General features: G+C 48.1%; 4 protein-coding genes and 1 long non-coding RNA gene across 5 annotated transcripts; 3 read left to right on the forward strand and 2 right to left on the reverse strand.

Annotated features, from left to right (window-relative positions):
* Nucleotides 1-1615: 1615 nt before the first annotated feature.
* On the reverse strand, nt 1616-3254 carry LOC125553333 (uncharacterized). Its single transcript, XR_007304030.2, has 2 exons — nt 2851-3254; nt 1616-2036 (listed from the first exon to the last, which is right to left on the reverse strand). It is a non-coding gene; the product is annotated as an uncharacterized LOC125553333 (long non-coding RNA).
* A 457-nt stretch (nt 3255-3711) lies between these two features.
* LOC125553296 (uncharacterized) lies at nt 3712-5083 on the reverse strand. The gene has a single exon (XM_087517361.1). It carries the CDS (start codon nt 4813-4815, stop codon nt 3766-3768), a length of 1050 nt encoding a protein of 349 aa, XP_087373487.1. The 5' UTR covers nt 4816-5083; the 3' UTR covers nt 3712-3765.
* Nucleotides 5084-5153: 70 nt separating this feature from the next.
* Nucleotides 5154-8869, forward strand: LOC125550132 (short-chain dehydrogenase TIC 32, chloroplastic-like). The gene is made up of 8 exons (XM_048713048.2): nt 5154-5415; nt 5503-5734; nt 6401-6480; nt 6899-7052; nt 7154-7232; nt 7623-7707; nt 7815-7861; nt 8465-8869. Exons 1-8 carry the CDS (start codon nt 5304-5306, stop codon nt 8624-8626), a joined length of 951 nt encoding a protein of 316 aa, XP_048569005.1. The 5' UTR covers nt 5154-5303; the 3' UTR covers nt 8627-8869.
* A 1727-nt stretch (nt 8870-10596) lies between these two features.
* LOC125550131 (putative anion transporter 4, chloroplastic) lies at nt 10597-15343 on the forward strand. The gene is made up of 11 exons (XM_048713047.2): nt 10597-10918; nt 11736-12304; nt 12395-12502; nt 12661-12816; nt 13031-13246; nt 13469-13678; nt 13779-13916; nt 14038-14139; nt 14213-14278; nt 14413-14497; nt 14571-15343. Exons 1-11 carry the CDS (start codon nt 10834-10836, stop codon nt 14666-14668), a joined length of 1833 nt encoding a protein of 610 aa, XP_048569004.1. The 5' UTR covers nt 10597-10833; the 3' UTR covers nt 14669-15343.
* Nucleotides 15344-17929: 2586 nt separating this feature from the next.
* On the forward strand, nt 17930-22390 carry LOC147974226 (uncharacterized). The gene is made up of 7 exons (XM_087517362.1): nt 17930-18558; nt 18655-18776; nt 19385-20188; nt 20290-20623; nt 21293-21458; nt 21687-21789; nt 21894-22390. Exons 1-7 carry the CDS (start codon nt 18058-18060, stop codon nt 22009-22011), a joined length of 2148 nt encoding a protein of 715 aa, XP_087373488.1. The 5' UTR covers nt 17930-18057; the 3' UTR covers nt 22012-22390.
* Nucleotides 22391-22835: the final 445 nt, after the last annotated feature.

A 22835-nucleotide genomic window follows, 5' to 3' on the forward strand; every position in this document is an offset into this window, starting at 1 on the left:
CGTCCTGGGGGGGCGAACGGCTGGAGATGCTCTAATAGACGGTCATGAGCTCCTGGACGCCGACCGTGTCCATCACCAACACCCTCATCAGCCCCATGCAGAGCACCGTGAAGAAGATCATCGCGAGGGCCCGCACGCGTTCTTGGTCCTCCAAGTCCAAGGAGGAGGGGCGAGGAGGGACGGCCGGCGCGGCCCCAGTGCGGAGGCGGTGCAGGGCCAGCGCGTAACCGAGGTGCGCGGCCGCGTAGACTGTGGCCAGGTGGAGGGCAATGACGGCAGCCCGCGGGCTGACGTAGGCTACAGTCACGGCGGCGGCGAGGAGGCCGTAGGAGAGGCAGACCAGGTCGACATAGAACGGCCTACTGCGCAAGATGCAGAGGAGCAGGAGGAAGATGTATGCGCAGACGGTGACGGACATGATCCACAACTGGGACATGGGGTGTACGCGGAGATTTCTGCAAGAATGAGCACTCGGCTAACGGCCTCGCGACATGTCGTCCCACCACTGACAGGGTCTGTCATTGCCGCTTGCAGCATGTCATCCCACCGGTCACAACATCTGCCCTCACCACTCGAAGCACATCTCCCCACCAGTTGTAATTGTATTGCCTGTCGTTGCTGCTGACAACATGTCGTCCCAGAGGTCACAACACATCATCCCACCATTTGCAACATGTCATCCTAGCAAGTCAAAGCGCCCGTTATCACCGCGTGCAACATGTTGTCCCACTCACCGTAGCATGTGTCATCCCTGCTCACAACACGTCTCACATGAGTGGAGTCTGGTTGTTTCCTTGTCAAAAGTGGGGCATCATGGCAGCCTCTTGACCCCCGACCATATGGCAGAAACAACCGAGGCCGTGAAGCTTTACTTGGAAGGGGAGGAGCCGACACGGTGGGACACCAGGGTGAGTTCCAGGATGCCGTGGCAAATAAGCAGTCGAGCACGAGTTGCCTTTGTCCGGTTATCTCTCCATGTGTAGACGAAAGCCGGGCGGTAGAGGAGAGCTGGCGAGTCGGTATTTCTACATAGTGGGATGGGTAGGCTGCTGTTTTTAGCAGGAGGAGAACTCATGGCATTGGCTGCTCTTTTTGGGTACATGTGTAGGATATTATTTGCGTATTAAGTATGTGATTATCATTGGCGTTAATATTTGGAATGATATTAACTGCACACTAAACATGTTGAGCACTCACCATTGGAGCAGCCTTAGTCGTTGGATTGACCTGATTTGACGGCCGGGATTTATTGGATCTGCCCCTTTGGGTCTTTTTATATTGATATAGAAGATATAGATAATCTCATGTCACGTCTGGTTCTCACCATTCTAAAAACATAGAAATGGAAAAAAAAAAGTTGAGCATTCAAATGCCACGGCATTTTGAATCCTATGGAGGAACCAAAAACACAGAAATATATGGGACAACAAAACTTTCCTACAGTATTAGGCACTTATGACTGTTGCCATGAAAATAAAGAAAACTTTCAATCAAGGACCATATATAACATGGAAACCTTCGGGAATTTCCAGTCGCATATTGCGGTTGTCACAGAAAAAAAGGAAACTTCCTTTTGGTCCTTGACGGCAAATTTCCTTCGAAATTGCAAGCAAAGTAAAACATAGAAAATCTCCATATGATTTTTCCAGTTTTGCAAAGAAAACAAGTTGACATATCCGCCTATGAAATTGATCGGCTCAGAGAAAAAAAGGTGGGATTGCAATGGCACCTTCCCCCGGGAGGGCAAACTTAAGCAATAAACAAATAAATACTCGTGTTGGCTTTGCAAATACTGGCTGACAAGGAGGAATAGGTGGGTGTGGAATCACTAAACGAGGCCTAGCATAACGAACTTCATGTTCCTCGTCATCAACTCTATGTTGTTCTTCACCTTGCTCTCGTGAGTCAGGGATTGCTGCCGCAGGTGTTCCTTTCATACTCCAAGAGAGAGTACCATGACCTTGCGAGTGTATGACCGGATAAGACGGTCTAGGTTTTCACGGAAAGCGCTATCAAGAAGTTTAGAAACACTCCTTCTGCAGAATTATTGAACAATGTATATATCAGCACTAATTTAGACTACATACATATACTGAATCTGAAGCGGAACACATCTCTAGTTACTACTATTGTATTTATTAGTACAGTAAAATATTATGGAGGTACATAACACTTAAGATTGCAAGATTTCACTTCAGATAAAGAAAAATGACACACTTCATTCAGAATATATCTTTAGGTAACCATGTCACCATGAAACAGGACAAAAATAAGTGTGTGAGTGTGAGTTTAGTCAGTAAACACTGCTAAACATCACTGATTGTTTTGTTAATGGAACCTTATCATTAATTCAGGCATCATATAAGCATCGTTACCCCAACCATCATGCATACGTTGATTGAGACCAATATCAGCAAAATGTGGTGCAAATGAGCAAATTGTAACAATATTAGCATCAGTAGCACTAAATACTAAGAATCATGGGCTCTATAAGATGGACCTCCTCCAACCAAAGCAATAAGATGTTCTGACAATGGCCCATTAGTCCAATGGCACAGGGAGGCTGAGCAGCAGCAGCTCGAAGCAGGAGCAGCTAGCGGGAGCAGTAGGGAAGCGGGATGGCGGGTGGTTGCAGGCACGGCGAGCACGTTCCAGGGGCGAGGCAGGGCATGGCCCAGGCGGGCGCGCACGCGGGGGTTCCGCAGGGGCACGGCCGGATGCCCAGGGCTCACGGGAGCGCGGCCAGGAGCCTGGAGAGCGAAGCTCCGGCCGCGGCGGCTAAGCTCGGGGGTGGGCACCTACGGTGACCGAATAGACAGGGAAGAAGGGGGAATCGAAGGCGCAGCTCACTGTGGTTCTTTCGGCGAGCTCGAGGTGGTCGGGGATGAACCGGAGATGCGCGAATCGACGACGGGGTCGACGACCGTGGCGGAGAAGACCGCGCGATGGCGAGGCAGCAGGCCGTCCGAGCTCCAACCGAAAGGGAAGGGCGATGGAGACGATGATGGCGGAGCTCCTTGACGTCTTGGCGCGACGAATGGAGACCGGTGGCCGCGGGATCGATGACGATGACGACGACCGCGAGTTCGGCCTCGTCCAGGTCGTCGGATATGAGCGAGGGAGAGGGGATTTGGGGACTAGGGTTACCAGGGAGAGAGAGGGGAGCTCGGGGCATCAAGTAGGCGCCGGGGTAAGCCGCAGGATGTCCAACACGCATCCACAGCCGCGGCTATGGTGGTCGGATGCGTGCCACGACCTCCTGTTGTGAACAGGGAGGAGGATGGCTCTTGGTGGGCTGGGCCTTGTGTGCTATGGCCACTTATGGCCCAGTGGCACAATAGGCTTTATTCATTTTCTATTCTTTTATTGTTTTACATTCCCGCTACTGTTTTCTATTTATTCTAGCTACCAAATAAGCTTTGTTACTTGTAAAACTTTGCACTTAAATAAAGCACAACAATATTAGATGGCACAAAAAGTTTGGGGCCAAAAGGAGTTGTCTAGACATTTTTAAAAATTGGAAAGGCCAATTTTAGATGCTACTGGACCACTAAATAAATTTCCGGGGGCACCTGGGAATACAAAAGAGGTTGGTTCCAACATGACAAATAACTAGTGATTATTTTCCACACTTTGAACATTTTAGATTTTGTGTTTGAAAACTTTTATTTTTGACTTTAATTTAAATTTGAAATTTGGACCGGATTCGAAACAACGCGAGTTTAACAACAGTAATCATGATGACGTAGCACCATTAGCAGGGAATTACTGTGGCTTAATTATCCGGGCGTCACAGTATCCCCCCAAGTCAGCCACCGCGTCCCAGCAAGGCCTGCGTCGGGGATCATACTTGAGAACAAATATTTCATCCTCCTCTATACGGCGATGACCGCCTCCCGCCAGATGCAAAGTGACCGTACAACTAGCAATCCGAAACAGGTTCTTGGCACTCGTCAAATCCGAAACAGCGATGTACACTGGGGTGAAACTGCTCGCCGAAGACAAGAGCAGTGGTTGCACGCTAGCCGGCGCGTTCATGTCCGATCCGACATTGTGCATTTGAATGATGCGCCTGTTACGCGTTACAAGATCCTCTGCTAATGTCTGGTCCTTGATGATGACGGGTTCGCGGCGGCGGCGTTCCGGTAGGTGGAGCACATAAACATTCCCAAACCGAGTGATGCAGTAAACCATACCATTTTGATGGTAGACGACATTGATGAGCTGGTCTCCGGTGGCAAGACGGACGCGGTCAAGGATGGCCCACCTCCTGGCCCCCGCGGTGACGTAGGCGAGCCTGTCGATGTCGCAGATGGTGGCGGCGGTGAAGTCGTCCCTAGTGGGGTCAGGCACGAAGACGATCTTGGAGAGCAAGCGGGTGTTGTAGATGAGCGGCGGTAGCAGAATCTCGGCGGCGGTGACTGGGTGGAAGAGGGTGAGCAGGCTTTGGCCGTCGTAGAGGCAGACGGAAAGGGCAAGCCACCCGCCTCCGCAACCGAGGCAGCTCCTAATCGGGTAGGTGGACGTGAACTCGAAGGAGCCGCGCATCGGGTGCAAGGCGTTGGGGCAGGACGGGCCTGAGGGGATTGCCTTGAGGCCGAAGGAGCGGTGCGCAGGGAGCGAGACGATGGCGGCGGGCCGATGTCTGGTGGCGCCGTCGCGGTGGAGGACGAGCAGCGATGGCGGCGGGCCGATGTCTGGTGGCGCCGTCGCGGTGGAGGACGAGCAGCGATGGCGTAGGTGGCGCGAGCGCGCGACGCCATGCCGTGCAGGTGCCCCGCACGCTGGTGTAGGACCTGAGGTCGTCGAGGCCATCGGCGACGCGAGAAAGGAGCTCCGGCGGCAGATCTATCCAGCCTTGGAACGACGACATGGCTGGCTGCGGAGGGGAGGATTCCTGCCTCTTTTTCTGTGAGGAATGGAGGGATTGTGTGTGGGCCTAGGGTTTCACGATGGGCTTGGCCTGACTTCCTTCTTTATAGCTGATCGATACTTTTCCAAAATCACCTCATGGATTAACTTAATAAAATCAAATCAAAAATTTCACAACACAATCAAAACTTATCCCTCCGGATACGGAAATCAAATCAAATCTTACCATATTCGCTCCTTTTTTAAAAAATCTTACCAAAACCAAGACTAAATTAAAACTTTCCTCCGTCGTTGCGTAGCAAAAGAGAAAGGGAAGAGACTGCCCGCCGGCCGGCCGCCCGCCCCCTCCATCCTTCCTTGCTTGCATCTATCTTCCGTTCCGCCGGCCGCCGCCTCCGCCTCTGCGTGATTTGACTAGAAGAGAAGAAAAGATGCTGCCTTGGATCTTCAGCCGCAAGGGCGCCTCGGGCTTCTCCTGGGCATCCACCGCCGACCAGGTCACCGCCGGCGTCTCCGCAGCCGGCCTCACCGCAATAGTCACCGGTACCTACCTACCCCTCCTTTGCCCCTCCCTCCCTCGTTCCATCTGATTCGAGTCGCTGAATCGGTTCCCTGCCATGCCGCTGGCAGGTGCGTCGAGCGGGATCGGCGCGGAGACGGCGCGGGTGCTGGCGGCGCGCGGGGCCCACGTCGTCATGGCCGTCAGGAACCTCGCCGCCGCAGAGGACGTGCGGCAGGCCGTCCTCGCCGAGACCCCCGCGGCGAGCATGGAGGTGATGGAGCTGGACCTCTCCTCCCTGGCCTCCGTCCGCAAGTTCGCCGACGACTTCGCCGCCAGGGGACTCCCGCTCAACATCCTCATGTAAGGCAGCCCCACTTCTCGATAGTTCAGGTTCAGGTTCAGGTTCAGTTGTCAAGACCATTCAGGTTCAGGTTCAGTTAGACAGGGGCTGACGGCCATTAAATTCAGAGAGCAACATCTGCATCATGACTTCATGAGTAGGTTTCTGTCAGTTTGGCTGCAACTTGATAGTTTCAGCAGGTTTCTGTCAACACCGAGCCGATTTAATTTCTGGGTCTCTTTTGTACCGGCTCCACTTGAACCATAACATGTTAGTCCGAGTAAATGCTGCGACTAGTACATCAGTGTAGGGTGGAAGAAAGATATTCTGGTGATGCCTTCAGTCCTGAATTCAGGAACAATCTTCCAGATTTCCAAATTTTAAGGAGGCTATGGGCATGGGAAATTTCATTTCATGCAACGGTAATCGGTTTGTAGCACTTCACTCTAGACTAGAGTTGGTATGACATTGCTAGTGACCTGGATACAAGATCATAGTATTGGTCAAGTATCTGCTTACGATGCTTCTTGCACCACAACAATTGACCCTGAATACTTACTGGTTGTACCTTTCTTCAATAATCATCTCGTGTATTGGGACCTAGTGTCTTTCATGCTTGCTCAAGCGTACTCTAATAGCTCATCGTGTTCCCTGATTACATGCATGATGCTTTCTCTGGCTGGCAGCAACAACGCAGGGGTAATGGCGACCCCTTTCTCCCTCTCAAAGGATGGCATCGAGATGCAGTTTGCAACTAACCATGTCGGTATGAATCGATTACCAACTCAACTCCCATCTACTACTTGACTAGCTGATGAACCCAGTTAACATACCCTGATATGATAAAAAAAACACTTCATTTCAGAAATAGTGTTGTCAATTTTATTCCAGTGGCATTCCCCTGGCAGCGAGGTTGACTTTTTATGCCTTAATATAAGTTTGAATGGCCCCTTGATGTATCGACATTGCTGTAGTACTGCTGCTCCTGAACTCTGAACCTATATAATTAAAAAGAAAATTGCTGCCAATTCTAGAGCAGTGCAAAACCTGCAAATTGTATCAGCAGACAGTTACAAGCTTGTAATTTCTATTTCTCCTAACCCTACTAGTTCGTTTCTACGTCACCTAACTGTCATGATCCTCCTTTTCTAAAAAAAAACTAACTGTCATGTCATAATATTCAGGGCATTTTCTGTTGACACATCTTCTGCTGGAGACCATGAAGAAGACCTCTCGTGAATCAAACGTGGAAGGAAGAATTGTTAATGTTTCGTCAGAGGGGCACAGGTTTGCATACAAGGAAGGCATCCGTTTCGCCAAGCTAAATGACGAGGAAGAGTATGTAATTTCCGTGCCGTCATTCTTATGTTTTCCCCTACCATTTACTTTATGTCAAGGCAAACGAGAATCACTTGCTGTTTCAACCTTGCGTTGTGCAGGTATAGCACCATTGCAGCATACGGGCAGTCAAAGCTTGCCAACATTCTACACGCTAATGAACTTGCCAGGAGATTTAAGGTATGTCTCGTTCCTTTTAGATTGTGTGCTTGTGGCACTGCGCCATGTCTTGGGTTCGTATTATTTCGAGCTTGTTAGGTCCAGCATGAGTACTTATGCTAGCAAACATCGTCAGTTGGATTTTTTTTTCTCAGAGTCTGCGGTTAGAAATCACACCACTTTCTGGAATAAAAGAAAGCTGAGCGGTTGTTCCACACGATCTTAATGACACATTTCATTTGTTTCTCTGGGTCTGAAATTGTGGGAGAACAATCTGCTTATCTGCATCCAAACCCATTGTCTGAAAGCTGAATTGTTTGCTCTTATTTTCAGTTCTTTATCAATATGATATATAGATTTGTGTTGAGCCCAAGCACGTCAAATCATGATTCAGTATTTTGTTGATAACAGGAAGAGGGTGTTAACATCACTGCGAACTCTCTGCATCCTGGATCTATCATCACGAACCTTCTTCGCCACCACAGCATCATAGATGGTAAACAAAGAAAGAAATATACTCTACTCAGCAGAAATGGAGTGCTTCTTTTGAAACCCTAACTAACGACTGATTTCATGGGGGGGTTTTCCTTCCCGTATCTGCAGTCATGAGCCGGACGCTTGGTAGACTGGTGCTGAAGAACGTCCAGCAGGTGCGCTTCTTTTGCAGCAGTACGCTCAATCTTGACAGCAGGGCCTTGTGTCCATTTTAGATTATATAACAACAGGGGCTCCATGGCTGGTGTTGAGAAACTATCAAACGATAGGTGTAGCATTCCGCGTTATAATAACGTGGCCATGTGATGGGATGTCGTCACATTGCGTCGATGACGAATTGAGCTTGATCTGGGAAATGGCATAGGACGGCAGGATCTGCAGTTGTGGAGTATTACTAGTCTTTTTGTCCTAGGTTTGGCGATGTACTCCTTACTAGGGACCTCACCGGCACTGCACTGCACTTGGTCTGCTGCCTCGGGCAGGCCCCTAATATATACTTGAAGATGTACAGTACTAGTTTATTCAGAATGTACAAGTTGATTAGAGAAGTAGAAGAGATCCAGATCTCACTGGGTCATCATCATTTGTTAACACGCGGCTATAGATGTTGAAACTCTGTGGCCAGAAATCAATCAATCATCATCATTATTTCTGTCATTATCCTAGCTCCAAGTCTACTAGCTAGCTCTGACAGTACAAAACACTAGTCTCTTGCTCTTGGGCGATTTGATTTGATTTGGGATTTGGATTTGCAATAGGGGGCTGCGACGCAGTGCTACGTGGCGCTGCACCCGGGCGCGAAGGGGGTGTCGGGGAAGTACTGGAGCGACAGCAACCTGTACGAGCCGAGCGACAAGGCCAAGGACGTGGAGCTGGGGAAGAAGCTGTGGGACTGCACCCTCGACCTCGTCGTGGCCTGAAGAATGCCTGACCTGGTTTGGTTTGGTTTGGTTGATTGGGAGAGATGAGATGAAAGATATGGGAGGAACAGGGAGTGTCGTCGATACGGTATAATGGACAGTAATGTAATACTGTATATACAACAAACAGCTGAGTCTGCGTGTCTGGTAAAAGTAAAACAGACAAATAGGGAGAGAATTTGATCCATGTGTCTGAATTCCGTCATGTGCAGATGCAACAAGAGAATTTTTGTTGGTGCAGTATGAATATGCTCTCCCCTCCCCTCTCCAATGAGAGGGACAGGGAGCGTCCTCCATACGGTATCTGGGCTGTGAGATACTGCCTCCTTGCTTCTATTCTTTTTCTTGACAAGGATGGCTCCCTCCGTTCCAAAATAAGAGTGTTCTTATGACACTCTTATTTTGGGACGGAGGTTGTACTATTTAGAACATTTTCAACTAGCTCCTCACTCTCCCACATTTATCCCGGCGCACAGTCCAGACCATGCCTGGGCCGAAAAACTGTGCCCGACCAGACCCCACATAACGAGGTCAAATGTCCACGCGGTCCGGCACCCCTCAAACCCAGCCATATGTGGAGCGATTATGAGGTGGTCCACGCTGGACTGGCCTATGCCAGCCCCACACCACCTCAAACCAAACCCTAGGCCTCACTCTCGACTGCTCTGCTCCACTCCCTTTCCATATTGTCCTCTCCCTTCTCCTCCGCTCCACCATGGCCGGCTCAGGCAGCAGATTGGGAGTCCAAAACCGACCCAATTGATTGTGATGTGGTTGCTGCGGAGTCTTCGATCTGTGTTGTCCGACAAGGGGCTCGCCCTCCATCGCTCGCGGTTGGACAAGGGCGGCTCTTCGAGCTTCACGTCATGCCCGGCGGGTGTCCAGGGTGAATGCAACCGCGGGCCGAGGCGCTCCGAGCCATCACCGAGTGGACCAACGTCGCTCATGCAACTTCGGTGTGTCGTCTTCGGCATGTACTCCCATGCACCGTTGGTTGCTCTTGTCGCGTCCTCTGAGCGTGCGGCGGCTCCCGGAGTCCGAGGCATGGCGACTCGGCTCACCGGGCAGAAGGGCCGGCGCGGTGGTGCCCCATTTGTTTGCCTGCCATCTGACGATGACGATGACCCACCGCATGGGTTCCACAACCAGCTCTAGAACGTCCGTGGCGGAGCGCCTATACCGCGAGCCGTCTTGCCCAGGCTCCTTGAGCCGCCCGCACCACTTGCTCGGATGCAACGGATTAATTCCCGCCGGGACAACTTGGATGGCTGAGCTCGGGCGGATTCCCTCATGGGACCGGCAAAGAGACATGCGGACGGCAAACTCCTCCTCGTCCCCCGCACGAGATGAGGTCCTAGACGGCGGATCCAGAGTTGTTGGACTCGAATCCATTGCCCGCCATGTTGGAGATGGCCGGAGATCATCGAAGATGAGATATGGTTAGATCAGAGCGGATTGAAATTGGAGTAGATTGACAAGTGGCTAGGGTTTTGTCCGGATGCCTAAAGGGAGGGGATATTTGCGGGGTCGGGGTGAGCCAGCTTGGGTTGGATCCGACGCGTCCTGACGTGCCTGGGCCTCCCTATATTCGCCCCAGACATGAACTGATAGTCTGAACGTATAGGGACGGTACGAGGGATGCAGTTGGGTCAGTCGGACGGACGTGTAGGGGGTGAAGGGAAGCTTTTGTCCGGTGGTTGTGCCCGAGCGAGCCGAGACAGACGCTAGTTGCCAGAAGATCCACAGTGGGCCCACTGGTCTGCGTCTTGTTGTTCATGAATACGAGGAGGGAGCGGAGCGGAGCCCCGTGATGCAGAAGGGGACACGACACGCCAGCTCCAGCTCCAGCTTTGGAGGCGGAGCAGATCGGACGGACGCGAGAGCACGCCGACGTGGAGGAAGCCTCGCCGTCCGTGGCGGTGGCGGTGGCGGAGGGAGATTTTACCAGCCAGATGCCCATGTGTTTTCGCTGGCGCTTTTGATTGAGGAGAGGTGAGAGAGAGTCCACTTATCCGCACGTCCACCTCTCGTCCCCTCCCCTCACTCGCTCGCTCCATGGCTTCCTCCCTTTCCTTCTTCACCGGAGACAGATGCTGCCCCTGAGCTGAGCTGCGATTCCTCCCTCCTCTGCTTCCTTCCGGCAGCTTCCCTGACCTGAGCTTGCTGCTACCTGGAGTGGAGTGGAGTGGAGTGGACGCAGGCAGGCCATGGCGATGGGGGCGGTGCTCTCCTCCAGCAGAGCAGCCTTCCTCGCCTCCTCCTCCTCCTCCTCCTCTTCTTCACCAGCAGCAGGTGCGTACTCGACAGATTCTTCATTCCCATCCTTCCTTCACTCTCTTGGTTTGGTTAGGGGGGAATGAGACGAATCCACCAGCTGGTGTAGTAGATTAGTAAGTACTTCCTCCGTTCCTAAATATTTGTCTTTCTAGACATTTCAAATAACTACTACATACAGATATATGTAGACATATTTTAAAGTGTAGATTCACTCATTTTACTTTGTATGTAGTCACTTATTGAAATGCCTAGAAAGACAAGTATTTAGGAACGGAGGGAGTATTACACAAGAACCAACACACTAGATACGGAATTGACAGTTTCCCAGATTAAAAGCGTGCATGCATTCGGTTTGTACCAAACAGAGTATAGGAATCTCTTTCTTTTCTTTCCTAGGACTAGGAATACTACTCATTTCCTTCCTATGTTATGTCTTGGGAGGAAATTGCACGCCCACTCACTTTTCGAGTGCCATCCTCTCACATTCCTATACTAGTTGTAATTCCTCCGTTTTAATTAGTTTCCTCCAAACTGAATGAGCCCTACAGCATTCCATCGCTCAACACTCCACAACCATAAATACTACTCCCTCCGTAAACTAATATAAAAGCTGGCGTTTAGATCACTATCACAGAGGGAGTACATGATAAATCAATGCACCGAATCTAGAAATGCACCTATCACAGAGGGAATACAGAGAGTGTAGTGACACTGAGTTAGTTGTGTCTTGTTTTCCCTTGAGATGCCTTCTGCACTTCTGTTGCAGGCCTAACCTTTATGCTCAACTGACTGCTGCTCTTACATACATACATACATACATACATACATACAGGAAAGCAGCAGCAAGATCACACCATGATGATGATCAAGTATTCCTCTACGTCGTCGCCACACACCAGGTGGCCGGTGTGCTCCCAGCTGGTTGCCGGAGACAGAAATGGAGGAACCGGCCGGCATGTCTCCAGGAGCACCGGGAACCAATTCTCTGCCCACATTCAGATTCAGCAGCCTCAGCTCAACTCTACTCCCATGAGGCTCTGCAACAATAATGCAGGCCTGGTGAAGAGGAGGGTCCTGTCAAGGGTCGAGTGCTTCCTATCCTCGGACCCGGTCACCAGCGGATGGCACAAACCCAAGAACCTCACCGGCCTCGACACCGCCGGGGTGCTGCAGCCCGAGTACAGAGCGCCCGTCAGAAAGCAGCGCGGAGACTGCAGGGCCGAGCAGTACGAGATGACCGGGGCGCCGCTGGGCGACGTCCCCGCAGAGGCCGCCGTCCTGGTCGGAGATGCTGCTAGCCCAGAGGCTGCTTCTTCTCCCGCCTGGTGGCAGCAGTTCCCCAAGCGCATGACCATCGTCGTCCTCTGCTTCTTCTCATTCCTGCTCTGCAACATGGACCGTGTGAGTTCATTAGTGCTTTGTGTAACTGAACCTTTTTTCTGTTGTGACTGTTATTTCAGTACTGAGAATTAATTGACTGAACCCTGCCAGGTCAATATGAGTATCGCCATCCTCCCGATGTCAGCGGAGTTCGGCTGGAGCCCGGCGACCGTTGGCCTCATCCAGTCTTCTTTCTTTTGGGGCTACCTTCTCACTCAGGTACATTGCTATATTCGTACCTAGAGCATTTTTCTCTGCATTTGTTTCTTATTGTTCAGTGTTCACCTTCGCTTGCAGTCGCAGATTCTTGATTTTAGTTTCAGTTTCAATTGAATGTACATGGGCACCGTCCTTGATTTCGTGAACTTGTGTTGCAGATTCTTGGAGGCATTTGGGCTGACCGTTTTGGCGGCAAGGTGGTCCTTGGGTTCGGGGTTGTATGGTGGTCTATTGCAACAATTCTTACACCATTTGCTGCCAAGCTTGGCCTTCCGTTCCTACTCGTCGTGCGTGCTTTCATGGGAATAGGCGAGGTAGATGTCTTCTACTGCCCCCTCTAAATTACTTTATGCTATTCATCAGATGTATAGACAACATATGCCTTAAAATGTTATGGATCATCAAGTATTTGGATATATATATCAGCTTCTTAGAATTATTAGTAGCACAGACACCGTTAATAAATCAATCTCTTGTTGCAAAAAATGCCTTTTTGGCTTATTTTTCTTATATCTATTTTTCCAACAGGGTGTTGCCATGCCGGCCATGAACAACATCCTTTCCAAATGGATCCCGGTTTCAGAGAGGAGCAGATCTCTTGCATTGGTATACAGTGGAATGTACCTTGGTTCAGTTACCGGCCTGGCCTTCTCACCTTTCCTGATAAGCAAATTCGGCTGGCCTTCTGTTTTCTATGGATTTGGGTCCCTGGGAAGCATCTGGTTTACACTGTGGCAACTCAAAGTAAGACATACCAATTTTTTGCACTCCTTTCTCACCTTCTGCCATGCGGTGCTATTTCTCAGTGCACTTGCATATGTCATAAGTACTTGCTGTGCACAGAATTTAATTTAACATGAACAGCTCTCGAAATGAGAATGCTAAACTTTTACTTGGTGACGTTTTTTCGGCTTTTAGATTCTCATCCTTGCTATTCAGCTCATTGCTGGTCTCTGTTCTAATTAGGCGCGCAGCTCTCCGAGTGAAGATCCAGAAGTAACCGAAGATGAAAAGAGGCACATACTAGGTGGTAGTACCTTAAAGGAGCCTGTTACCTCCATACCATGGAAGTTAATCCTATCAAAGCCTGCAGTATGGGCCCTCATAGTATCACATTTCTGCCATAACTGGGGAACATTCATTCTCCTTACATGGATGCCCACATACTACAATCAGGTAATTTATTAGTGCAAAATGTTGGGCATTCATCATTGCTCGTCCGGTTTTATACAGGTTCATGTCATGCATGCTGTACCCACCGAACGGTTTTATACAGGTTCTGAAGTTCAATCTCACCGAGTCCGGGCTTCTGTGTGTCCTGCCGTGGCTGACAATGGCCGTGTTTGCAAATGTTGGTGGCTGGATAGCTGACACACTTGTTGCGAGAGGGGTTTCGATAACAAATGTTCGCAAGGTAAGTTCATTTTCAGTACCTTGTTAATTATTTCCTGTGTTTTTTTTTGTGTGTCTGGGCAAAAGTTCGTTCTGCGCATAGTTGCCAATCTTGACATGCTTTGCAACCTGTCTCCGTGCAGATCATGCAATCTATCGGTTTTCTTGGACCAGCCTTGTTCTTGACACTGCTGAGCAAAGTCCGCACACCAGCCATGGCCGTGCTGTGTATGGCATGCAGTCAGGTTTGCACTTCTGAAACACAAATAAATCTTGTGCTATGATTGGTTTCTGATATTTCTGTTCATTTTTTGGTAGGGGAGTGATGCTTTTTCACAGTCTGGGCTGTACTCGAACCACCAGGATATAGGACCGCGTTACGCGGTAATGTCCTCGTCTGAATTGTCACTGTTCTTGTGTTCACTAGTTCTTCAGATAAGACATTGGCTACTGGTTGCTTGATTTGGCTTGCGATCCGATGAATGTGTCTGACTAGACAGTGTCCTGCAAAATTGCAGGGGGTGCTTCTTGGGCTGTCGAACACCGCCGGCGTGCTTGCAGGAGTTTTTGGTACTGCTGCCACTGGCTACATCCTTCAGAAAGGTGAAACCCTGTTTTCACACAGAATATGCAACTCTTTCATATGCTAACTTCCTACTGTATTTATCGCTCGCAGGCTCTTGGGACAGCGTGTTTCAGGTGGCTGTTCTGCTGTACATAGTAGGGACAGTGGTGTGGAACGTCTTTTCGACCGGAGAGAGGATCCTCGAATAAGCCATGGGACGGACGCTCCTATGCGCCGCTATACGAAAATAAGCTGATTTTTGCTGATGTCTGTCTTTTTGGTGTACACAAGAAGTAAACCAGAGCGAGAGATACCCTATGAAAAAACTCGCGTTTTTTAGCAAGAGATACAGTAGCTGCATTTGATGTTTCGGCCTGCGGAAAGAGTGAAGATCACACTGAGGCGCTGCACTTGATGTTTACACTGGGTTAAATTTTTGCTGTGAAAGTCAAGATGCTAGGCTTGGAACCAAAGAATTCTCTGAATCTGAAAGCGGCTGGTGCACGAAGGGAATTAATGCCACACCTTGCACCAAATCCTAGCTTAGCACCTTGCATCTGTTTGTTCCTGGAGGAAGTCCCAAGACTCCAAGCTACTTTCCCCCTGTTTCAGCTTTTGCACCAACTAAAGAATTCCACATGGTTGTTCTATTTTCCTGATGAAACCGATGTTTTAACCATGTTTGCAGCAGCTGCCAAATTCATGTGGTAGTATTACACAAGCATTTTTGGGAGAACAATGTTCTTTTTTATGTTGCGATATTTGCTGTTATTATTACTGTTTCGCGTGTCATGTATGACTACTATATCACATGACAATGACTTTATTTTTGCAATGTGTAAAACAAATATATTGGCGCATCTAGACGCTGACTTGGCGAATTATCGTATGGTAATCCTTTACTTAAAACTGTTTTATTTTTCTCCTTAGAGGTTTGTCTCAGAGTAGTGTCTGGTGCCGATTCCGGAAATGTTGATAATTCTGCCTGCCTATGCCGCCACCATCTGCGAAAATAATTGAACATGCAAAGTTCTGAAAATAATAGGTCAAATCCTTGGTGTACTTTCCTTGAACATGCCGTATATTGTCGTTTTACTTTCCCTTTTCATATTTTTCCACCGTGACAAGACTTCTTGCGGTGAATATCGACAGCGCGAATGTGATTTGCAATGAAAATGGTATGATAATCTTCTGCCGTGCCGTTATACTACATTGAATGATGAATGTTTGTTTCTTTGCACATGGATGCTTTGAACTCTGTTGCTCCGTTATTGGAGGGAGTGGGGTCCGGCCTAGCTAGAGGTTTATGAACATGTTGTATTTTCTTCTTCTGTGATATATGTATTTCTTCCTTGCAATCTTATTTATGAAGATGTCAACACTGGACAAGTGGAGACACAACACAAAGTGTTTTAAATATTTAAGTTTCCCTCAAGATTTCAATTTTTCTTGAATGGTTATTCCATATACTACGAAGAAAAGAAAAGGTGAAGGGGGGAAGAAAAGATAAACCCTGCTTGCATCCAACCTCTCCAACCAATCATATGATAAAACTACTCGCTTTTTCGTTAGAGGTCAGCCTCAAACTAGCGACTGCTTGCCTACACCACCACCATCTCTGGCTGAAAATAGTTGATTAAGCAAAGTTGTTATTAAAGTATGCCAAATCCTTGGTGTACACGAGGAGAAATAGTATTGCAACTGCTGCATATAGTCCTTTCACTATATACACTTTTCCCTTTTCATGCGAGAACGACATAGATGCAATTTGCAACGGAAGTGGTTTAGAATTGGTATAATATTAGTAGTGTAGGAGAAATCTTTTATACCGTTATACATCGAATGACCAGACGTTCTTTTGCACGTGGTGCTTTGAACTCAGCTGGGATCCGGTTGTGAGATCTATGAAACACGTCATTTTTTTTTTCATCCAGGATAGTGGGACCCAACGTGAGTACATTTTTTTCAATAGTTTTATTCTAAGGAGCCATTTTGTAGGGAGTAATAAACTCATGTTGAATCATATACTAATGGTTGGGGCGTCACCCTGTGACGTCACTTGAGAGGAAGCTGCACGTACATTTTTATTTAAAAATATACATAGTCTTCACCTCCATTTAAAAAAACATCCAAAAAATCCTCACCTCCATCTAAAAATAAACAAAAAAAAATATCACCATAGCCTTATCAGCGAGCGCCGCTTTGCATAGCCCTCCATTTAAAAAAATACATGGGGTCCTCACCTCCATCTACAAAAAAATTTCAAAAAAAATCCTCACCTCCATAAAAATATTCCAAAAGCTTTCTCACCGCGGCCAACCACTTGCGCCACGTGGCATAGCTGGTTGGCCGCTCTTCTTCTGACGCTTAATGGGTTTAATTTCCAGCAACTGCTTGGCTAAGTATGAACTAATCGCGTGTTGGTTTCTATTCAAAAAAAAAGAGAGTAATTGGTTTCTCCCTTGCAATCTTGGCTATGAAGATGCCAATGTGAACAACCGGAGGAAATGATAATGCATTTTCAGAAGATATAAAGGAAAACAATACTCCCTCCAATCCACAAAGTTGTATTAAACCTCCGACAAGTAATATGGATCGAAGAGAGTAATTCACTTTGCAACATTTAAGTTTCCCTCCATAATTCTATCTTTTGAATAATAATTCCATATACAAAGAGAAAAAGAGGGAAAAGGAAGACTGTGTGTTAAAACTATTGTCTTTTTTCTTGCCATTCTCAAACTAATGACCGGTGGCCCACATCACCACCATCTATGTATAAAAGTAGTTGAATGAGCAACTGTTGTATATGGTCCTTTCACTATACTTTTCCTTTTTGGTCAGAATAGTTCTTGCTCACCGATGACGTAAATGCAATTTGAAACAACAACAACAACAATAACAACAACAACAACAACAACGGAGAAAACTTATATGTTGTTATACACCAGATAATCATCATTTGATTGCACATGAATGCTTTGAACTCTGTTGTTCCGTTACGCGAGACGGTGGGATGAGGCCATGAGGTCTACAAACACATCATCTTTTCATCTTCTGGTGTGCCGGGACCCGGCCATGGGTAGAAATTTTTGTAGTTTTTGCTATAGTTTTTTTTTAATAAATGTAGTTTCTGTTATAGTGGGAGGCATTTTGTAGCCGCGGGACCTACCAGGTAGCTAATCGTGTAATCGGTCCCTTCCTCGCAATCTTGTCTCAGAATATGTCAATGCGGATAACGAGAGAAAACAGTAATGGATTTTGTTTTTGCGGACATAAATGGAAACCAATAATGGATTTTGCAATATTTTAGATTTCCCACCACATTGTCATTTTTTTGAGCATCAGTACAGACACAAGCGCTCGTATACACGCGCATACACTCATCCCTATGAATCATTGCCATTTCTTTTGAATGAATCATTATTGCATATACGAAAGGGAAGGAAAGGAAATGAAAAGGAGAGGGAAGAAAAATCGTGTCTTTAGCTAATCTCTCCGGCCAACCAAATTCGTCTCCACCTTGACTTGCTTCGACTCCACCTCCGTTGGTTGCCTCCGTCCCCTCCGACCAAACCCCAATGCCTCGCCGCGGCCGCCGATGGCCGACGCCCCGCCGCCCGCGCCCGTGACCGCGCCGCGCCGACGCCCCCGCAGAGAGCCGTCGGAGCCCCGGAGCGAGAGCGACTGGGAGGAGGGATCCAGCAGCAGGGAGGGCTCCCCGGGCGCCGACAGCGCCGACGGAGACGCCGTGCGCCGCGCCGCGCGCCGCTGGAGCGACGACCGGGCCGCGCGGATCTCGGGCACCGCCGCCGACGCCGGCTGGTGGCTCGGCGAGATCGAGCGCGACCGCGTGCGCCTCGTCCGGGACTGGGTCCAGGTCCAGATGGAGGCCGCGCGCGACCGCGACCGCGACCAGGGCGGCGCCGACGGCGGCGACCCGCCGCACCCGCCCCCGTCGCCCGCCGCCGGCCCCCGGATCCGCGGCCGCCAGGCCAGGCTCGAGCTCGTCATGCGCCTCGCCGCCGACCGCCACGCCGAGCTCCAGCGCCTCTCCCTCCGCCGCGCCGTCTCCGCCTTCCCCCACCGCAACCGAATCCACGTGCGTGCGTCGTCCTCCACCTACAAGCCGCCGGCCACTGTTCCATTAGCTGTAGCACGATTGCTCATTTCTTACTAGAGATTTTTCTAACCACAGGCGCTGCTCCGGGGAAGGTTTCTGCGGAACGGCGGCCTGCCGGAGGAGGAGAGGAGGCAGCCGTCGGTGGCCGCCAGGGAGCTCGGGCAGCTCCGGCAGCGCCACCCCGTCTCCGGCCTCAGGTCAGCAAGCTCGCATCTTTATCCTTGCTGCTGCTGCTGCTGCCCATGCTTAGTGGATAATAGCAATAGCATTCCATTTATTTTCCTGGAAAGGATTTATGCAAGCGAAATTATTGATTTTGGGACTACTAATTGATGGGTCATTGTCGGGACATTCTGCTTCTGTTGCTTTGGTTGGAGGAGGTCCATCTTATATGTATGGAGTGCCCATGCATGCATGATTCTTAGTGGTTAGTTGTACTGATGCTGATATCGCTACAGTTTGATCATTTTGTTTGCGCCCCATTTTGCTGATATTTGTCCTAATCAAACGTATGCATGATGTTTGGAGCAATGATGGTTATACGATGCCCACGGATTTAATCATAAGATTCCAATAACGGATCAATCGATGATGTTAAGCTTAAGCAAGCATTTACTCACTAAACTCACAAAATGTATTTTTGTCCTGGTTCATGTTGAAATGTGTGATTTATTCTTTATCTGAAGTGAAATGCTGTAATCTCATATGCGAGTTCGGGACCAATTTAGCTGTTGCACTTATAATGTACTTGCATGAACGTTTTACTGTGAACTAAATAATAACTAGAGGAGGATTTCCGTTTCAGATTGGAGAATCTTGTACGAGGTCAAGCAGCTAGCCGGTCGGATTCATCTTCAGCTCAGACTGTCGAGCTCTCAACCATTGACCATTCTGAATCAAGCCGTGCTGCTTCTGAAGATACTCAGGACATGCATCGACAGGCAAACGATAATGTTGATCTTCAGCGAATTGGAGAGACAGCAACAGGGTCAGATTATGGAAGCAATGCTCCTAGTATTGCTGAAGGATTGTCCGAGCCTCATAGTCAGGAGGAGGGTTGGCAGGAAGATTTGGAGGTGGTGGATAGAAGAAGAGACTGGGATCAGTTTTCCCATGCTATTACTACGACTGGAGAGGGATCTGGCAGAAACTGGATTGAAAGTGCGGACAGCAGTTCATCATCGTCTGATGAGAGGACAACAGAGGCTGGAGATCGTCAAGGTGCCTCGTATCTTCTGGAAACAAGTGATGAGTCAACAATTAGTGATAATAATCTTCCTGAAGCACATGAAGAGCAGCTTGACAGTAACCATCTCCCCGAAGCGCTTGAAGGCAATAATCATCTCCAAGAAGCGCGTGGAGAGTGGAACAGGGAGGGTAATGATCCCGCACAAGTGCGTGATGAGTGGCCCAGTGACGATCATTTTCCAGAAATGAATGAAGTGTGGCACGACGACGATGAGTCCAATGGGAGTGCGCATAACTGGCATGACGATCATTCAGAGCAACCCGTTGACCAGGAGTCTACGCTCATCAGAAGAGTTAATACATTTACCCCTGGCGATGACGATAATGTCTACAGCACAGAACTAAGGGAGCTTCTAAGCAGGTTTTTCTTTCTTTCTTTCTTGCACTAAGACTAAGAGAAGCTCAGCACCAAACGTGACTTATTATTAACGCTGATATATACATTGTTCAATAATTCTGCAGAAGGAGCGTTTCTAATCTTCTTGATAGCGCTTTCCGTGAAAACCTAGACCGCCTTATCCGGTCATACGTTGAACGGCAAGGTCGTGGTCCTCTCTCTTTGAATCTGCAAGGAACACCTGCGGTAGCAGCAGCAACCCCTGACCAGCAGGAGCAAGATCAAGAAGAGCAGCGGCATGGAGATGACGACGAGGAACAGCAACTTCTTCGTGATGCTGCAAATGTTAGGCCTCGCTTAGTGATCCCACCTCCACCTATGCCTCCTCGTCAACCACTTTGGCATTCGGAGCTGCATCATAACAACTGGATGAGACAGAACATCAACCGCTCCGATATCGTGAGCTATTCTCTTTGACATTCTTATTACTGCACACACTTTTATTCACTTTTTAATTTGTTTTGCTGCATTAAAAAATGTGGTAAAAGGGGGAAGTTTCTGTTAGATATTCCTAACCCAAGACCCTTTATGTCCGATAGCATGTTAGATATTCCTATCAACCAACTATCCCAAAAGACCGATCTGTTAGAAGAGGAGACATAATATATCTAACAGTTCCCTCCCTTAACGGTATGTCGTTTAGGTAGAAGTGAGGCACCTGCGGAGGCTGTGCCTCACAGGCGTGTGCTCTTGCCAGCCGAGCCCTGCTCGGTTCTCGTTTGCATTAATTTGGACTATTTTATTTGTTGGCATTTCAAAAACGTGGTTAAAAGGGGGAAGTTCCCTCCCTTGACTGCACATTTTGTTTAGGTAGAAATGAGGTACCTGCAGAGGCTGCGCCTTGGACGCGGGTGGGCGAGCTTACAGGCATGCGCTCTAGCCAGTCGAGCACCGCTTGGTCTTGTTTGCTTTAATTTGGACTATTTTGTTATAGATAATCGGATTTGCAATAACTTCCCTTCTTTGTAAGATTGATGGGAGGACATTTTAAGTTTTTTTAGGGAAGTTTTGCAGGCTATATATCAAAAGCTAAAGGCATATAATGTTTCTTCTGGTTTGCTTCTGCAGGAATGGGAGGCTATTAATGATTTGAGGGCTGATATGGCTAGACTTCAGCAAGGTATGGGTCATATGCAAAGGATGTTGGAAGCTTGCATGGATATGCAGCTTGAGTTACAACGTTCTGTGAGGCAGGAAGTTTCCGCGGCCTTGAATCGCTTCATCGGGGAGCAAGGTTAGTAACTCCTGTTTTCGACATAAACTCTTATGGTGGATCCTGGGCTAATTTAGAAAGGAAGACATAGCTTGGCATGCTCGGTCTCACCTTCAAAAAATGCTGGTAGTTATCCATTAACAGCACCTTTTATTGCTAAATTTAGTCTTGGTGTAGAGCTTTGCCTTTTATCTTTTTTCTTGTGCTTATACGATTGTACCCTGAATGCCGATGTACATGGTGTCTCAGGGGAACCCAAGGAGACCATCGACGATGGATCGAAATGGATGAATGTGAGGAAAGGCACTTGCTGTGTATGCTGTGATACTCCGATCGACTCTCTTCTGTACAGGTTGGTTTTTTATCCATTATTATTAGGGTGCAAGCTGTTGAAACATATGATTGCCTATTATTATCCAGTAGTGTTCTGAGCATGATTTTTCGTGGGTGGCGCAGATGTGGGCACATGTGCACATGCTCGAAATGCGCGAACGAGTTGGTTCGAAGTGGAGGGAAGTGTCCGCTGTGCCGCGCACCCATTATTGAGGTGATCCGAGCTTACTTCATCATGTAACTAGATGGTACGTAGAATATACAAGGAGGAGAGGAAGAAGGCGATGGAAGCTTTCTCTTGCAGCAAAGGATAATATAACCTGGACTATGATATGATGATGATGATGATTGTTCGATTTTTTTGGACACATTGGTTGGTTGGTGTGTGGGTGTGTGTATAATCCTTGGCCTCACCAATGTGTTGGTTTCCCCCCTCCTCTGATGTAGTGTAAGTATATGTGTTTCTTGGGTGGTCTTCACTGATTTATTCATGGGTTTTTTTCTTCTTCTTACAAACAAAGTTGACCTGGTGAGATTGCTCAGCCCTCTCTAAAACAATGATGTCTCACATAACATCGTCCTAATAATCGTGCTGAAATGAAATGAAATTCGTATTTGGATGGAGAAGAGCATCGTCCTATAAAAGTGCGTTGTCAGGATGAATAATTCTTGGTTGTCTGACATTTTTCATACAACCAATTTGCATAAGAGGGCCCGAGGATCCGTTTACCTGTTTGTTTATTAAATTGGAAACCATTTGGATCTATTTACACAGGAGGATCTATTTACTTGTTTGTTTATAAAATTGGAAACCATTTGGATTTTTTTTTCTACTTTGCAAGTGATTTAGAAGGGAAATTTCTGCTGAGGACCAACATAACATTTTCCTTTTTCTGTCACAACTGACAACCACAATATGCACCTAATCTTCCGGATGGCGTTATATATGGTCCTTAATTGAAATTTTCCTTTGTGTGTTTGTGGCAACTGTAATATGCGCCTATTATTCAAGGAAAGTCTTGGTGTAATGTACACATTTCCACGATTTGAGTTCTCTGTATGATT

This window comes from Triticum urartu, chromosome 4A (assembly GCF_056163025.1).
Source record: "Triticum urartu cultivar PI428250 chromosome 4A, HENAU_Tu73, whole genome shotgun sequence".
In the NCBI taxonomy this organism is placed as follows: domain Eukaryota; kingdom Viridiplantae; phylum Streptophyta; class Magnoliopsida; order Poales; family Poaceae; genus Triticum; species Triticum urartu.

Coding starts and splice junctions, on each gene's coding strand:
- LOC125553296 (XM_087517361.1), bottom strand. CDS start 4,815: ATGGCCTCGACGACCTCAGGTCCTACACCAGCGTGCGGGGCACCTGCA.
- LOC125550132 (XM_048713048.2), top strand. CDS start 5,304: ATGCTGCCTTGGATCTTCAGCCGCAAGGGCGCCTCGGGCTTCTCCTGG. Junction 5,416..5,502: donor CCTCACCGCAATAGTCACCG/GTACCTACCTAC, acceptor TGCCGCTGGCAG/GTGCGTCGAGCGGGATCGGC. Junction 5,735..6,400: donor CTCCCGCTCAACATCCTCAT/GTAAGGCAGCCC, acceptor TCTGGCTGGCAG/CAACAACGCAGGGGTAATGG.
- LOC125550131 (XM_048713047.2), top strand. CDS start 10,834: ATGGCGATGGGGGCGGTGCTCTCCTCCAGCAGAGCAGCCTTCCTCGCC. Junction 12,305..12,394: donor TGCTCTGCAACATGGACCGT/GTGAGTTCATTA, acceptor GAACCCTGCCAG/GTCAATATGAGTATCGCCAT. Junction 14,140..14,212: donor TGTGTATGGCATGCAGTCAG/GTTTGCACTTCT, acceptor ATTTTTTGGTAG/GGGAGTGATGCTTTTTCACA.
- LOC147974226 (XM_087517362.1), top strand. CDS start 18,058: ATGGCCGACGCCCCGCCGCCCGCGCCCGTGACCGCGCCGCGCCGACGC. Junction 18,559..18,654: donor CCCACCGCAACCGAATCCAC/GTGCGTGCGTCG, acceptor TTCTAACCACAG/GCGCTGCTCCGGGGAAGGTT. Junction 21,459..21,686: donor TCGCTTCATCGGGGAGCAAG/GTTAGTAACTCC, acceptor ATGGTGTCTCAG/GGGAACCCAAGGAGACCATC.